Source organism: Prionailurus viverrinus, chromosome D4, assembly GCF_022837055.1.
Source record: "Prionailurus viverrinus isolate Anna chromosome D4, UM_Priviv_1.0, whole genome shotgun sequence".
Classification (NCBI taxonomy): domain Eukaryota; kingdom Metazoa; phylum Chordata; class Mammalia; order Carnivora; family Felidae; genus Prionailurus; species Prionailurus viverrinus.
Window position 1 is genome coordinate 87429519 of NC_062573.1, and position 17183 is coordinate 87446701.

The window sequence follows — 17183 nt, forward strand, 5'->3', positions numbered from 1 at the left end:
TTTTTTGCAAATAGAAGTATACATACATACACATATTCCCCACCGTCTCCCACAATTACTATACAAATCATTACCAGAAAGATTTTTCTTTTTTCTCTTTTAATTTTGTTTAAACGCTTTTATCCATTTGTGAGAGAAGAAGAGAGACAGAGCATGAGTGGGGGAGGGGCAGAGAGAGAGGGAGACACAGAATCCAAAGCAGGCTCCAGGCTCCGAGCTGTCAGCACAGAGCCTGACACGGGGCTCGAACCCACGAACTGTAAGATCACGACCTGAGCCGAAGTCAGGCGCCTAACCGACTGAGCCACCCGGGTGCCTTGACAGTGAGTGGTACTTTCTTTTTTGAATGTCTTATTTTTGAGAGAGAGAGAGAGAGAAGACAGACAGAGCACAGAGTGGGGAAGGGCAGAGAGAGAGAGAGAATCCCAAACAGGCTCCAGGCTCTGAGTTGTCAGCACAGAGCCCGATGCAGGGCTCAAATTCATGAACCACAAAATCATGACCTGAGCTGAAGTCAGACACTTAACTGAGTGAGCCACCCAGGCGTCCCTTGAGTGGTACTTTTTATAATTATCAGTATAGCCTTACTATGACTCCTTATCAATATATGGAGAATTTCCTCATTCTTTTTACAATAGAATACAGACCAGTATTCTATTATGTGGAAATTTTATTTAACCAGTTCCTTATTGATAGACATCTAATTGTTTCCATTCTTTTATTACTACAAAGAATGCCATAATGCGTAACTTTGGACAGCCTTTTATATTTTTCCAGACTAACTCTGGGACAGGCTCCTAGAAGGGAGACTGCTGAGTGACTGGGCAAAATGCACGTGACCCTGCTAGGTACTGCCAATCCCCGCCCCCCACCCCCACCCCCGCCACCGGGGCTGTCCTGCTCTGAATTCCCTCCAGTACTGTGTGATCCTGCACAGCCCCATTATCAGACCATGTTGATGAGCTTCTGAATTTTTTTTTTTTTTTATGTGAGGCAAATCTGGTAAGTGACAGTGCTGTGCCAGGATACTTTCAACGTGCATTTCTCTTGTCATGAATGAAACTAAGCATCTCTTCATGTTTATGTCATTTCATTTTTTCTCTTGTGGGCTGGTTACCAGGGCATTTCCTTCACTTCTCCTTTTTCTGCAGGGGCTTTTAGGAGGTCTCTGTCCACTGGCCCTATATCTGTGATATAAGTTGCAAAAGCTTTCTCCTAGTTTGCCATTTGTCTTTTAACTTTGCATTTTTAAAACACCTGTAGTCGCTTTATTAATCTTTTCTTTTAGTGCTTCTGATTTTTGAGTCACAAGGGGATTTTTTTTCCCCCTGCTCCTAGGGTATAACAGTTCTTCATTTTTCACATTTAGATCTTTGATGTATTTAAAATTTTTTCTAGCATATAAGAAAAAGATCCAATTTTATTTTATTTTTTAAAAATTGGGGAGAAGGCGCCTCAGTGGCTCAGTAGGTTGTATGTCCAACTTCGGCTGTCAGGTGTGCTAACAGCTCAGAGCCTGGAGCCTGCTTCAGATTCTGTGTCTCCCTCTCTCTCTGCCCCTCCCCTGCTTGTACTCTGTCTCTTTCTCTCTCAAAAATAAGTAAATATTAAAAAAATTTTTTAAACAAAACCAATTAAGCAAATGTAATTTGGAAATCATTTAATTAGACTGCACATTACTTCCCTAAAAATTTTAAGAATTGTTGTTCTTCAAAATGATTAAGAACTCCTTATAAAAACTATGCCATTTTTTGCTGTATACCCAGCATTAGTCATTGGAACCACTGACACATAGACAAAAGCATAAACTGGGTAGTGAAAATGGATTTGTGATAAACACCCCAGAATTATCAAATAGCCCCTGGGGTCCTGGCTGAGCCCAACAATACAACAACGTGAAACTAACTCTTTAATACCAGAATTGATCTCCTAACTTCCAGCTTGTTTTTGCCAAGTTATCAAAGACAACAACCAACTCATCTGCCAAACCTAGCGATAATGAATGACCCGTGAGCAACACAAAGTTCTTCTCACAGAAGTGAGATGGTTCTTCACAAGATGATTTCCCTCAAATAATTCTATCAACTAAGTTAACGTCTTTTCTAAGGCTCACTTTCCTTTCTGACAGACATCCTGAAGGAATGTCCTCAAATTTCAAAGCTATCATTTAAGAGAGGCTCTAACAGCATTTGTCATTTTGTGTGCATTCCTTTGTACCTTCATGAAACGAAACACTTGTCCAGAGAATAGGGGTCAATGTTAGTAATGACACGAAGAAAACCAGGCTGAAGATAAAGGGCAGAATTTCAACAAGTGTGTAAGTAGTTCATATAAACAGTTGGCCTGACTTCCACATACCACTGACATTTCTTTTTGTTGAACACTCAGTATCTTCAACAAGAGCACCAGCAAGTTTGAGATAAAAAATGTAAGGATAGCTTTGATCATAAAGATCCATCCACTAGATACGACAGTCAAGGCCAAGACTCATATTAATAGATTCATTATGTCTTTAAATGTGGCCACAAAGACTAAAGTTGTGGGCTGAGTTATGAAACACGAGACTGCAAGTACCATGAACACTCGTGATAATAAATGGAAACTCATTTGACCCTCAAATTCAATATTTTTACACCAGCTCTTTTTGACATACAGAACTCAAATTCTGGAAATGAATGAATTTGCCTTTTTGTTTCCTTAAAACAATTTTTTAGGAAAATAAAAGTTTTTTGGGAAATTCTCTCACCTGTCCCCCTGATGTTCCTTTATACTTTTTGCTAAAATTCACTTATATTCTATCTTCAACCATGTTATATACTCTCTGGTACTTGAAAAGGAAGAGCACCAAAACTTTTTTAAAAATGTAAAATTTAACTAAGTTACATAAAGCTCAATACTACTTGGACCATTTATGGCTTGTACATCTATTTTTCCTCAGGAACATTCTTCCAGAACAAATCTGCAATGCTGAAGAAGACGGCGATTCAACCCTGGAACACCTTCATCTTGAAAACAATTATATTAAAACAAGAGAAATATCATCCTATGCATTTTCATGCATAAGATCATATTCAAGTATAGTTCTTAAACCACAAAATATCACATAATTCCAAGTTTTTGTTCATCACTTACAAACCATACTCCTGTATTTGTTGTAGTAGCATCTGTCATCAATAAGTGAGACCCAGCCCACAAGAGAAACAACCAAAACACACCCTGAGTTTAGTTTTCCCAGCAGTCTTAGTGAAAGTGCAGCTTCACACTCTAGAAAAAAGCCCCCTCCTGCAACTTTCCTCAAAAGAACAGGATCTTACTCGCTGCTGAGTTAGACTGGGAAAATCTGGAGCAAAATAAGAATGTCCTTTACAACCGACCTGAGTATTGCTTTAGGCTAGGCTCTAAGTCCCTTTAAAAAATACATGTGTTTGGGGCGCCTGGGTGGCGCAGTCGGTTAAGCGTCCGACTTCAGCCAGGTCACGATCTCGCGGTCCGGGAGTTCGAGCCCCGCGTCGGGCTCTGGGCTGATGGCTCGGAGCCTGGAGCCTGTTTCCGATTCTGTGTCTCCCTCTCTCTCTGCCCCTCCCCCGTTCATGCTCTGTCTCTCTCTGTCCCAAAAATAAATAAATGTTGAAAAAAAAAATTTAAAAAATACATGTGTTATGGTTCGAGACCAAGAAGTGCATGGCAGGAAAAAAAAAAATAGGTGGAACTTACAAATTAATGTTCTGTTTATTATCCTACTGTTAAAATAATTTAGTATTTTCTATAAGATCCTACGCTACAATTATTGGTATAAATATCCTTAGTGATTGGGTTTGCTGAGTTCCTTTTTTAATCACATGTGTAAAATTAAAACACTCCTGTCATGTTACTTTCCTGGTTTTGAGGACTGTAGTATTGTTATATACTGCTTATTAACATTAGAGGAAGCTGGGAGAAGGGCATATATGTAGTGAGTTCTACACTATTTTTGAAACTTTACTACAAAATCTAAAATTTCTGTGTCAGTTTAAAAAATTAAACAGTATTTTAAGATCACCCTCATTATTCTTTATTCAAGATCAAAAGATTTCATGGAAAGTAGTGGACTATGCTTAAAATATGTTCATTGTCCTTGACTACACCTTATAAATATAAACCCTAAGGCATGCATTTCTGAAAATTTTTGCTCCAATGGTTACTGTTAGCAACTACCTTCTTTCAATGTGCTCAAAAGTATACTTTTATTCAGTTCAATTTAACATAAAGCTATTAGTATTTACTATGTACTAGAATCTGCCAAAACCATATGGTATTAAAATTTTTATTATGTAATGATCTTTTGTCTGTTATTTCTGGAACAATTTATAAAGGACACATACAGAAACTGCGCTGACTTCTTTCGCTGCTCTCAGCTTTGTGTCTAGGAACTCATATTCAGGTTACTCTAACTTTTCAAAGTTCAGTGACCTAATCTTTCAATAGTGGTTTTGCCACCTGGGGGAGCTTCTGGTCCCACTTAGAGGGCTGTCATGAGAACCAGAGAGGAATGAAAACTATCCAGGAAATGTGGTACACAGATGAGTGTACTTACTACCTACCTTTTATATAAAATTGACAGCCACCAGCATATTCACCAAAGCTATTTCCTAACTTTCTCAGATATGAGTTTGATATATCCTATTCAAAACAATTTTATTTCCTTCTTGAAAAAAATTATTAAGTAATCTTCACAACCAACGTGGGGCTCGAACTTACAACCCCGAGATCAAGAGTCACAGGCTCCACCCACTGCCAGCCAGGCATCCCAAGCTAATTTTATTTCTGAGCCCTTCTTTCTAGGTACCCTCTCATAGTAGCTAGGATTTTGAGATTATAACATGAACAAGAATAATAATATGATGAAGACTGTTAGAACCAAGGGCAGAGGCATAAGCCAGGTGGCTAAGAGCAGAAGCAGAATCTTGGGGAACAAAAAGTTGGGACTTATAACCAGTTTAGGAAAGTAGGAGCATTACTAATTTATATTGGCCAAGTCGAATGGAGGAGACAGGTAAAAATAAGAATATACAGTTATTCATTCCTTTGACGAGAACCTTTAATGCTTCTTGCTGCGTGAACGTAAGTGCACTGACATAACCTGTTGAAGGCAGTCTAGGGAGCAAAGTTTAAGGTGAGTCGGCAGAATGTGCACCCTGGAACAATGCAGATGGACACTGTGCCATTCCTGCACCTATTTCTCACTCTGACTTTACTCTGTGTTCCAGACGCTGTTCTAGAGAACCAGGAATAAACAGAATTGGACAGGTCTCTACTCTCTGGGAACACATGGTGTGGTTGGGGAGATAAGGTGCAATGAGGTCAGCAGAAAAGGTGGGGTAGTGGTGAAGCATGCTAGGGTCCTCAGCTCCCTCTGCCTGGGCCCAGGAGTGTGCGGGTCCCATGAGTCACAGTGGGATGCTGCTCCTCCCCCCACCCCACCCCCCGCCAGCCCTGGAGTGCCACGAGGCCCAGGCACACAGTAAGAGCCCACTGTGCAACTGGAACACCTTGACAGAACAGATTCTCTAGGAAGGCTGAAAATCAGACTGACTGATGGAAGCTTTACTTTTAAGTTGGAAGACACTTTTATTTTTGATTTTACAACTTAAAATATAAAATATGTCTAGCAATGAACATGTTCAGCCTTGAAATTTCATCATGTCCTGGACAGGACATTTTAATTCCATTAAAAAAAAAAGTGATAAATGTCCTTACAGCAAATGTTCTTCACGATATAATGTTAAAAACAAACAGATGTTCTGCTTGGCTTCAGAAATATGCTGTAATTACTAACACATATGTACACTGAAAAAGTCCTGGCGTAGCTATGATCTAAAAACATTAAAGGTGTGTGCACATACATACAAGGAATGCTAACTATATTATTAATTTTGGGATTTGGCTTAAAATTATTACAAAAAGCACTAAAGCTATGACATGGTGAAAGACACGTATAGCCTGGGATTATAAGGAAATAACTACACCAGGAATCAGGACACATGGGTGCCCACCTTGATCTCCAATGATTAAACTGTACACTCACTTCACTTGTCTGGGATCACTTGATTCAATTATGACGTAATGTGTCTGGAACAGATGAGTGGATTTCAAGCATGGCTCCTCAGGGGTTCATGGCACCCTGGGGTGGAAATGTCCCTGAAGAAGTGCACAGACTCTCCTTCAGACAAGCAGCTTTGCTAACTTCAGAGAGATTAGCTGCTTCCCCTCCACACCCCGCTTTTCTTAGAACCAACGGACAGGCACTATCTGAATCACAAACCAAGTTTTAAGATTCACAAAGAACATGCATCAAAGTCCCTGGTCCTTCCCTAACCCTCTGCCCAGCTCCCCTACACTCTGAGAACACATGGCTGGAGAGCCTTGGCCTGAGGAAAGATTTCTCAGGTGCCTGGATGCAGCCACGCTCCCCGTGTGCTGGGCAAGGAAGTCTAGCTGGCACAGCTGTTCCTCCACAGCTCCAGCACAGTGGGGCAGCGTGGTACTGAGCAGCTCTGCAACAACCAAAGGCTGCTGACCTCTGACCTGAAACACCCCGGAGGGCAGGCAGCTGAGCACGTGTTCTGGAGGGAGCGCAGACAGGCCCACATCCTCTGTCCCCACCACAACCTGTGACTCCCTGGGCAGCAGGCAGGTCAGGATACTGTGACAAGGGTGGCTGGGTGCCACTAGGAAGCACAGCGGGTACGTGGCTGAGCCTGGACTTACTCTGCATCTTCCAACTGAAGTCCAACGAGTGGGAAGTCTGGACACCGGAGTGGGCGCTGGGCACTGGGCACCTGGCGTGGCAGGTGCTGCCAGCAGGGGTGAGCAAGATCCAACCGTCTCTCTGCAGGCTTGCACTGCCAGATGACTCCACACATCACTGTAGGAGTCAGCCTCATGGAATATCCTTCCATTTGTTTGTGTTGACTTCAGTTTCTCTCATTAGTGTTTTATAGTTTTTGGAGTACGGGTTTTTTTACCTTCTTGGTTAAACTTATTCCTAGATATTTTATTTTTGGCACAATTGTAAATGGGATTGTTTTCTTAATTTCTCTTTCTACTGCTTCATTATTAATGTTTAAGAATGCAACCAGTTTCTGTATGTTAACTTTGTATGCTGTGACTTTACTGAAGTTATTTATCAGTTATAGTAGTTTTGTGGTGGAGTCATCATGACTGCTTTCACTAACATGCAAAAAAAAAAAAACATTTTTTGTGTGTGGTGTCTTTATCTGGTTTTGGTATCAGGGTATTACTGGCCTCCTAGAATGTATGTGGAAGCTTTCCTTCCTCTTTTATGTATTTTTTTGGAGGGGGAATAGTTTGAGAAGAATAGGTATTATCTCTTCCTTAAATGTTGGGGCACCTGGGTGGCTCAGTCAGTTAAGTGTCTGACTTGATTTTGGCTCAGGTCATGATCTTGCAGTTCGTGAGTTTAAGCCCTGTGTTGGGGTCTGTGCTGATGGTGTGGAGCCTGCTTGGGATTCTTTCTCTCCTTCTCTCTTTGCCCCTCCCCAGCTCTCTCTCTCAAAATAAACAAACATTAAAAAAGAATTAAAAATAAATGTTTGGTAGAATTCCCCCGTGAAACTATCTGGTCCTGGACTTTTATTTATAGCTGGGAGTTCACGGATTACTGATTCAATTCCATTGCTAGTAACTGGTCTGTTCAAATTTTCTATTTCTTCCTGATTGAGTTTTGGGAGGTTATATGGCTTTTATCCATTTCTTCTGGGTTGTCCAATTTTTTGGCATGTAATTTTTCATAATATTCTCTTATAATCCTTTGTGTTTCTGTGGTGTTGGTTGTTATTTCTCCTCCTTCATTTCTGATTTTGAGTCCTATCTCCTTTCTTCTTGATGAGTCTGCCAAAAGGTTTATTAATTTTGTTTGCCTTTTCAAAGAACCAACTTCTGGTTTCACTGATCTATTCTATTGCTTTTTAGTTTCTATATCATTTATTTCTGCTCTGATCTTTATTATTTCCTTCCTTCTGCTGGCTTTGGGTTTTCTTTGTTGTTCTTTTTCTAGCTCCTTATACTTCAGTGTAAGGTTAGGTTGTTTATTTGAGATTTTTCTTGCTTCTTGAGGTAGGCCTGTATTTAGAACAGCTTTTGCCACATCCCAAAGATTTTGGACCTTTGTGTTTTCATTTTCATTTGTCTCCATGTATTTTTTAACTTCCTCTTTGATTTCTTGCTTGACCTGTTTGTTGGTTAGCAGCATGTTATTTAGCTTCCATGTATTTGTGCTCTTTCCAGATTTTTTCTTGTGATTCGTCTATTCTGGAGAATGTTCCATGTGTGCTTGAAAACAATGTGTATTCTACTGGTTTTGGATGGACTGTTCTGAATATATCTGTTAGATCCATCTGGTCCAATGTGTCATTCAAAGCAACTGTTTCTTTGCTGATTTTTGGTCTGGATGATCTGTCCATTGATGTAAGTGGGGGTGTTAAAATTCCCTACTGTTATTAGGAAATTATATACTGATATCTGTGACGAATAGAGATTAAAAAAATCCTCAAAATATTAGCAAAGTAAATCCAACAATACATTAAAAAAAATAATTCATCATAATCAAGTGGGATTTAATCCAGGGATGCAAGGGTGGTTCAACATTTCAAATCAATCAACATATGTCACATAAAGAAGAGAAAGGATAAGAACCCTATGATCCTCTCAACAGATGCAGAAAAAGCATTTGACAAAGTACAACATTTATTCATGATAAAACCCCTCAACAAATTAGGTTTAGAAAGAACATACCTCAATATAATAAAGGCCTTATAGGAAAAACAGCCAATATCACACTCAATAGGGAAAAATTGAAAGCCTTCCCTCTAAGGTTGGGAATAAGGCAAGGATGTTCACTCTCACTACTTTTATTCAACATAGTATTGGAAGTCCTTGCCACAGCAATCAGACAAGAAAAAGGAATAAAAGGCATCTAAAGTAGTAAGGAAGAAGTAAAAATTTCACTATTTTTAGATGTCATGTAACTATATATAGAAAACCCTAAAGACTCCAGCACAAAACTACTGTAACTGATGAATAACTTCAGTAAAGTCACAGTATACAAAATTAATGTACAGAAACTGGTTGTATTCTTAAACATTAATAATGAAGCAGTAGAAAGAGAAATTAAGAAAACAATTCCATTTACAATTGTACCAAAAATAAAATATCTAGGAATAAATCTAACCAAGAAGGTAAAAAAAACCTGTACTCCAAAAACTATAAAACACTAATGAGAGAAACTGAAGTCAACACAAACAAATGGAAGGATATTCCATGTCAATGGCTTGGACGAACTAATACTGTCAAAGCAGTCCACAGATTCCATGTAATCTCTATCAAAACATCAATAGCATTTTTTCATAGAACTAGAATAATCCTAAAATTTGTATGGAACCACAAAAGATCCTGAACAAAGTAATCTTGAGAAAGAACAAAGCTGGTGGTATTACAATTCCAGATTTGAAGATCTACAACAAAGCTGTAGTACTCCAAACAGTATGGTACTGGCACAAAAAGAGACATATTGATCAAAAGAACAGAATATAGAGCCCAGAAATAAATCCAACCTTATACGATCAATTAATAAACAACAAAAGAGACAATATACAACAGGGAAATGAGAATCTCTTCAACAAATGGTGTTGAGAAAACTGAACAGCCACATAAAAAAGAATGAAACTGGACTACTTTCTTATATCTAATACACAAAATAAACACAAAATAGATTAAAAACCTAAATGTGAGACCTGAAACCATAAAACTCCTAGAAGAAAACATAGGCAGTAATTTCTTTGACATCAATTGTAGAAACATTTTTCTAGATATGTCTCCTTTAGCAAGGGAAACAAAGGCAAAATCAAACTATAGGGACTATGTCAAAATGAAAGCTTTTGCACAGTGTAGGAAACCATCAACAAAGCAAAAGGGCAAACCACTGAATGGCAGAAAACATTTGCAAATGATATATATGATAAGGGATTGATATCCAAAATATATAAAAGACACAATGCAATACCAAAAAAATAAATAATCTGATTATAATGGGCAAAGGATCTGAATAGATTATCTTTTCAAAGACATACAGATGGCCAACAGATACATGAAAAGGTATGTCAACATCACTAATTATCAGGGAAATACAAATCAAAACCACAAAAAGATATCACCTCATACCTGTCAGAATGGTTAGAATCAAGAAAGACAAGAAATAACAAATGTTGGGTGAGAATGTGGAGAAAAAGGAGCCCCCAAGCACTATTGGTGGGAATGTACATTGGTGCAGCCACTGGTGGGAAACAATGTAATATAGAGGTACCCAAAACAAAACAAAAACCAAAACCAAAAAAAACCTGAGAAATACCATATGATCCAGTAATTCCACTACTAGGTATTAACCCAAAGAAAATGAGAACACTAATTTGAAAAGATATACGCATCCCTATCTTTACTGCAGCATTATTTACAATAGCCACAAGATGGAAGCAGCCCAGGTGTCCATCAACTGACGAATGGATGAAGATGTGGTGTATATATATATATTCAATGGAGTATTACTCAGCCAAAGAAAGAATGAAATCCTGCCATTTGCAACAACACGGACAGACAGACCTACAGCGTGTAATGCTAGGTGAAATAGGTCAGAAAAATATCGTACAATTCCATATGTGGAATTTAAGAAACAGACAAAGAAAGAAAAAAAGACACAAACAAACAGACTCTTAAATACAGAGAACAAACTGGTGGTTGCCAGAGGGGAGGTGCGGGGAGGATGGGTGAAATAGGCAAAGGGGATTAAGAATACATTGATCGTGATGAGCAATGAATAATGTATTGAATGTTGAACCATGACATTGTACATTTGAAACCAATATAATACTGCATGCTAATTATACTTCAATTTAAAAAAACATGAAAAAAAACTACCCACAGCGCTAACTGAAATCTGCCTTTGCACAGTGCCCTCTGGTCCACCTGGACACCTCCAAGAGAAGTGAGGTCAGGGTGATTAGCCCGCTCGCACATAAAAATGTGATTATTCCAATAACTGTTCAGTAGTATGTAGCATAAACCTTTAAATTCGTTGAGAAGTGTTAATAAATCATAATGCTTGTTTAAAATAGCTTTAGATTTGGTAAGTATGTGAAGATTTAAGCCACAGATGTATATAGCACAGGGTATATAGCTAAAGGATAAAACCCCAAAGATTTACTGGTGGCATATACTGCATTCAGTGTCGTATTGTGTGCTGCTGTAGGCAAATATGATTTGCCTGAATTGACAAATTTATTTTACTTTTTAAAAAAATGTTTATTTTGGGGGGTGGGGAGACAGAGAGAGACAGACAGACAAAGAGACAGAGAGAATGAGAGAGAGAATCCCAAGCAGGCTCTATGCTGTCAGCATGGAGCTCGATGTGCGGCTCAATCCCATGACCCTGGGATTGTGACTTGAGCTGAAATTAAGAGTTGGATGCTCGACCAACCGAGCCACTCAGGTGCCCCTGAACTGACAAATTTCAATTTAGATCAGGGGTAACAAAGAAAGCCTGTGGTAGAATATGGGTGGTAAATGGTACCAAATTCAGAGGAGGAAAGAGGATTAGGCTTGAGGGGCCCTGATACAGGATGTGAGCCAGCCAAGCGGAGGGGATGAGTGCAGGTCGGAAAAGCTCAGCGGGAGACCAGACTTACCTGAGGAGCAGTGAGGTGTCGGGAAGGGATGTGAACCAGCACCGCAGGGGCTGTTGCAGCCAGTACAGGTGACAGGAGGAAAACTGTGACAAAGCCTCATCCAGGACACAATGAGAAGGGAGCCAAAGAGAACTGCTTATGCCTCAGGGATGCTGCTGACAGGCTGACAAAGAAGGGACAGTTTGGGCAAGAATATGCTGAATTTGGGGGTCATGAAAGATTTCGGGCAGGAGGATGGGGGGAGTGGGAAGGCAAGGAGTCTATAGGCAAGGACAATTCTGAGGGGTATGAGAGGAGGAGGGCAGGGGAACTGAACCCTAGTGAGTGCAGCTCCCAATGTCGAGGGAGCAAAGGAGCCAAGTCCATGGCCAGTCTCCATCCAAGCTGAGCTGTGTGGTCTGGCCACACAGAGCTTCTGGGGCACAAGACAAGATGCACCCAGGAGCCTGGCTCTGTGCAAAGTGCCCCCCTCACCTGGCCCTCAGGATACATGGCACCACCCTGGTGACAGATGTGGTACTGTGACTTAGGTGTGCACTGATTATTTATTGCATATGAGGTGCTGCACCGCTGATGGACAGAGGGCATATCGTGTTTCTCTAATAAGACTGTAAAACCAGAAGAACAGAGAGACAGGTCATTTCTTAGATCCTTGCATCCTGTGCAGAAAGTTGGTGCTAAACTGACTGCAGACCCCAGGTCTACACCGATCAGCTCATGAACTCTCCAAAGTTGATACTGATACTACTCCTAAACAAAACAGAAAGGAATCTGCAAAACTTAAGGACTTTTTTTTTTTTTTAAATAGGTTTCACGCTGAGCGTGGAGCACAACAAAGGGCTTGAACTCATGACCCAGAGATCAAGACCTGAGCTGAGGTCAAGAGTCGGAAACTTAATCAACTGAGCCATCCAGGTGCACCCAAATTTAAGGACTTTTAAAGGAAAAATGAGAAACTGAAATGAAAAAAAAAATTTATATAGGGCCCTAAAATTAATAAGGAATAATTTATATCATTAACATTTTCTGACACAGACATGAGAAAACAGAGTATTTTATAAACAACCAAGTCATGCTTTGACAACTGGTAATACTTAGTAACCAACTGACTGTTCTGCATAATAACAACATTGACTATGTTTTCTAAAGCCATCATTTAAACATACCATGAATTACTAGGTTCATGGACGCCGACATACAACGAGGAGCTACTCAAATTCTGCTGTTTCAGTGAAACCTCAAAGGGCGGTTAAAACCCTTTATGACATCTATTCCACCTCCTCCTTTATTTAGAAAACAGAAAGTTTCCTCATAGGAGATGTACTTACAGACTGAAGATGACTGAACTATTCTTCTGTCCACAGTTGAAAGTAATTCAGATCCTCAGTCAACTTAAAATTCAAAAATATTAAAAGTACCCATGAAAACAGAAGTTTCTGGCCAGCTCTAAACTATACAAGATGACTCCAGGGCGTGCAAACCCAGAAGTCTACTCTACCATGAGGTCTGTTCCTTGTAGTTGAAAATCCAGAACAAGTACTGTGGTTCTGACCTGGAGTCCTTATGAGCTGTGGACTTGATCCTGTTACTCAGACTCTGATTCCCAGTCTCCTCACCCATGAAATTGCGGGGAACAACATCTACTTCCCAAAGCTGCTGGGAAGGTTAAATGAGGTGCCATCCATTGCCACGCTAGGCGCAGGTTAGACATCAGAGAAGCTGAGCATCCGTTCCTTCACTGGTAGGTGTCATGAGACCAGCAGGCACAGAGGTTCGGTGACTTGCTCAAGGCTGCCTGGCCTCTTAATATAGCAGACATTAATTATTCAAGGTAACCGATTCCTTAGATTGTGAAATATAGTGGGAAAAGGAGTGGGCATCTTACTCTGGGCAAGGGGTCAGCAAATGCTTTGTTGAGGGCTAGGCTCCAGAGGGACGCTGGGAGCCTCTGCTCACACCCATCGTACACAACAGCATCATACAGACACCAGCATAGGGTGTGCTCAGCCGGAGTCTCCATAAACACACAGCGAGTGTTGGACTCTGCACAGAGTCCAAACTACTACTCATCACAGATGGAGTAATTTAGAAAATGACTTCAAAAAAATCCTGATTATAAGAAAGAAGAGTTAAGTCTGACTTATAAATGTAACTCACTGTGATTACTTATAACACCTGAAATGAGGAAAAACCTATTTAAAATAGCCAGCCAAACTGTAAGAGTATGTGATCAATAAACCTGTCCAGCAGTTAAGATTCTGACCTCAGAGATGACCCAGGAGTGGGTCTGTAAGGACAGAGTAAGAGTCTGCCTGCAAGCCTTGGCCTTCCCGTCCCTCAGCTGGGTGCAGAGGCCCTGGCAGATGGTTCTTCTGGGGAGTGAATTTCATGACTGTCCCTGTGAATAACAGCCCCGACTGAACCTGATCCAACAGACCCTCTGTAGAGGATCTTCAGAGGAACCGGGGTCTATAGTCAACAGGGCAGGCGTGTGTGAGCACACACGTGAGCTCACATGCCTGAATGCTTCAGCACATTCTTACATGTTACTCACATGTCTCTGCCTTGACATGTCGAACAGCAAGAGTGGAGGCTGTAAACCACGGTGGAATCTGGTTCTGTCACACACTGTTATTTGCAAAGAAGTGAATGTTTCTAACTCTGTAAATAGGCCTTAGTGATTACACAACTGAAAAATAAAGGCATGAGTATTTCTTCTTTGAAGTCGCATTTTCTCTCTCTACATGAAAATGGATACAATCAAAACTTTGAGTTGAGCATATTTTTTCCTTTACACAAAATGTGAAGAATGTGAATCCACACAAGGGAAAGCAGACTGTATTAAAAATAACATGTGATTGCACTGAACACGTATTAGTTTGGAACACAAAAGGAATGCATCATGCTATTGAAATGTCATGGTGTGTTTCTAAGTAACAGAGTCTCTGTGGTCAAATAAACTTACATTAAACTATCAACTGATAGAAGCAAATCTTTTCAGAAGTTGGAATGTGCTAAAGGTTGATTTGTTTTTCGTAAGTTGAGAATTATGTTCACAATTACCAAGTTTATAATGTCTGAAATACTACTTCTAGGGAAATAGTTCTTAATTATTCGAAGGATGGACCCCTGAGAGGATATGATGGGCCTCTGTGTAGAAAAACACTCATCTACTAACACTTTACATGTATCAAGAGATTCATACAGCCTTCCCCACTCCTCCAGGGATTCACAACCCCTGGTTAAGAAACCCTAGGGTAACAGCTTAATTAACTTAAAGCTTTACATGTAAATATTTCAGTAGAGGTAAGGACAAATCAGTTAAAATTAAGACAAAACATGTTCCCCTCCCCCCCCCCCCAATTATTTAGCAATATTTTTAAAAGCCACAGAAAAGTTGAAAGTATACAGTGAAGATCTCCACATGCTTCGCCTACATTCATCAATTGTCATTTTGTCTGGTCATTTCATCTCTTCCCCCCTCCTGTGTCCACATTTGTCCAGCTGGACCATCCATGTGCAGGCTGCAAGTGTCACAGCACTGTCACCGGGACTTGAGGAGGGGACTCCTGAGAACATGGACAGGCCTGACAAGCCCGTGGCACGACAATCACATGTGCTCACATCACCAAACCCAGGAAATGTAACTGACTCAGTACTGTCTCCCATACAGCCCATATTCGGATTTCCCCATGTTCAGACATTTTGGCATGTCCCGACAATGCCCTAAGAGGCAGTGTGTGTGAATTAGAGTTTACACGCGGACTCCTTCAGTCTCAGAAAGTTTATTTAAAACTGTTACTTGTACCCATTCCTCAAAGCAAACTGACTTTTGAGGAATTTAAAAATACGTGACACCCACACAATATTATAAACTTACTGTCATAAGTCTTTCAGTTTTCACGAATTCATATCAATTAATTTTAAATGACAGTTTATGACTCCCGTGAGACCTTAGGAGAGTCTCAATCTTCATTGTTCGGAAGGGCCCCAGACAGCTATCTTGGAAAACGTCCCCTAATTTGCATTTGTCTGATTAGATTTGGTAAAACATGCCTGGCAAGAATCTCATGTAGGTGATGTCACATACTTCCTTCTGCAACATATCAGGAAGCACAAAATGGTGGCTAGCCTATTACTGGTGATGCTGAGACGTTTGGTTCAGGTGGTACATTCTTCCTCTGGTAACCAGCAATCATCTGTAAGGTAAGATTTTGGGTCTCTGAATATTTTGCCATCCAGTGACCCTCTACTTAGTGGTCTGAGCTTCCACTGACTACCTTTGCCTAAATCAGCACACCGGAAGTATCCGTAGATGGTAACTCTCCAGCTCTGGTCCCTTCTGGACGGCTCAGCTGGCATTCTTCTACAGGAAAAGCCCTGTCCCTTTTGATTCTCTTTCCTCTGTTATCACAAAAAGGATTTTGCATTTGACATGCTATACTCCACTGCCACCCTTGTTCTTTGTAAGGCTCTCACACTGTATCCTCACACTGGCTGCCGCATTCCGTCCACATCCATGGTGACTTCTGCGCACTCTGGTGCTGACTGGTATGAGAGGTTTCTGGCACATCTCGCGCCTCCTCTGGCCCCAACCTGTTACTTGTCAGTTCCCCCAGGAGCGTTGGTCCTTCTAGTGGGAAATGGTTCTTAGAAACACAGATCTGGAAGTCAGATGTGTGAGCCTTCAGGTCTTCTCAGTGGAAAGAGCTAGAAAGTTTATTTAGAACAAAACTATTGTACCCATCATCAAAGCAAACTAACTTTTGAGGCATTATTTAAAAATACATGACACCCACACAATACTATAAACTTACTGTCGTAAGTCTTTCAGTCTTCATAAATTCATATCAATTCATTTTAAATGACAATTTATGTCATTAACTCATGTTTGGAGCGAACCCTCCACTGGGCTGAGGGCAGAAGCTCACCAGCACTGCGGGCAGAGCAGGGAGGGCAGCCTGGAACCAGGGACCAGGAGCCCATGGGAAGGAGGCTGCTGCCACCAGCTCAGCCAATCGCTGCAACCGCACAGGACGCCAGGGCCAGCTTTGTCAGGCTGACTTCTTGGGATATGCTATAAATTTGGACTTTGACATAAAATTTCCTGTTTTTTAAAAATACCATATGCTCCAAACAAAACACATCTGCAGGATGAATACTGTCCACGGGTCATGACCTGCAGTTAAGTAGTTAGTCACAAACCACAGAGCCCAGTCTGCCCTGAGTGCCTCCCCTACATGACCTCCAGGTTATGCAGGAAGAGCATGCACTGTTTACACTACCGAGTCTGACAGCCCAGAACTTTCCCACAACCGTCCTCGCCAGGCAAGCCCCTCACATGCCTTGGGGCTTCCCCACAACTCCCTCCTGCCCTTCTTCACAGCACGTACACCATCCGGTGGAAGGAGCGATGGGCCATTGAGGGGCTCCACAATCCTCTCGATG

At 40.9% G+C, this 17183-nt stretch overlaps 2 protein-coding genes across 10 annotated transcripts in view; one reads left to right on the forward strand and one right to left on the reverse strand.

Annotated features, from left to right (window-relative positions):
• Nucleotides 1–3131, forward strand: part of ECM2 (extracellular matrix protein 2) — a 31940-nt gene extending 28809 nt beyond the window's left edge. For all 3 annotated transcript variants that reach the window (XM_047830864.1, XM_047830867.1, XM_047830866.1), the window contains one exon: nt 2939–3131. In XM_047830864.1, coding sequence (XP_047686820.1) covers nt 2939–3107 — 169 coding nt within the window. In that variant the 3' untranslated portion in view covers nt 3108–3131. The remainder of the gene's footprint in view (nt 1–2938) is intronic.
• CENPP (centromere protein P) overlaps nt 1–17183 on the reverse strand; it is a 228406-nt gene that overhangs the window by 68674 nt on the left and 142549 nt on the right. The gene's annotated exons all lie outside the window — the stretch shown is intronic.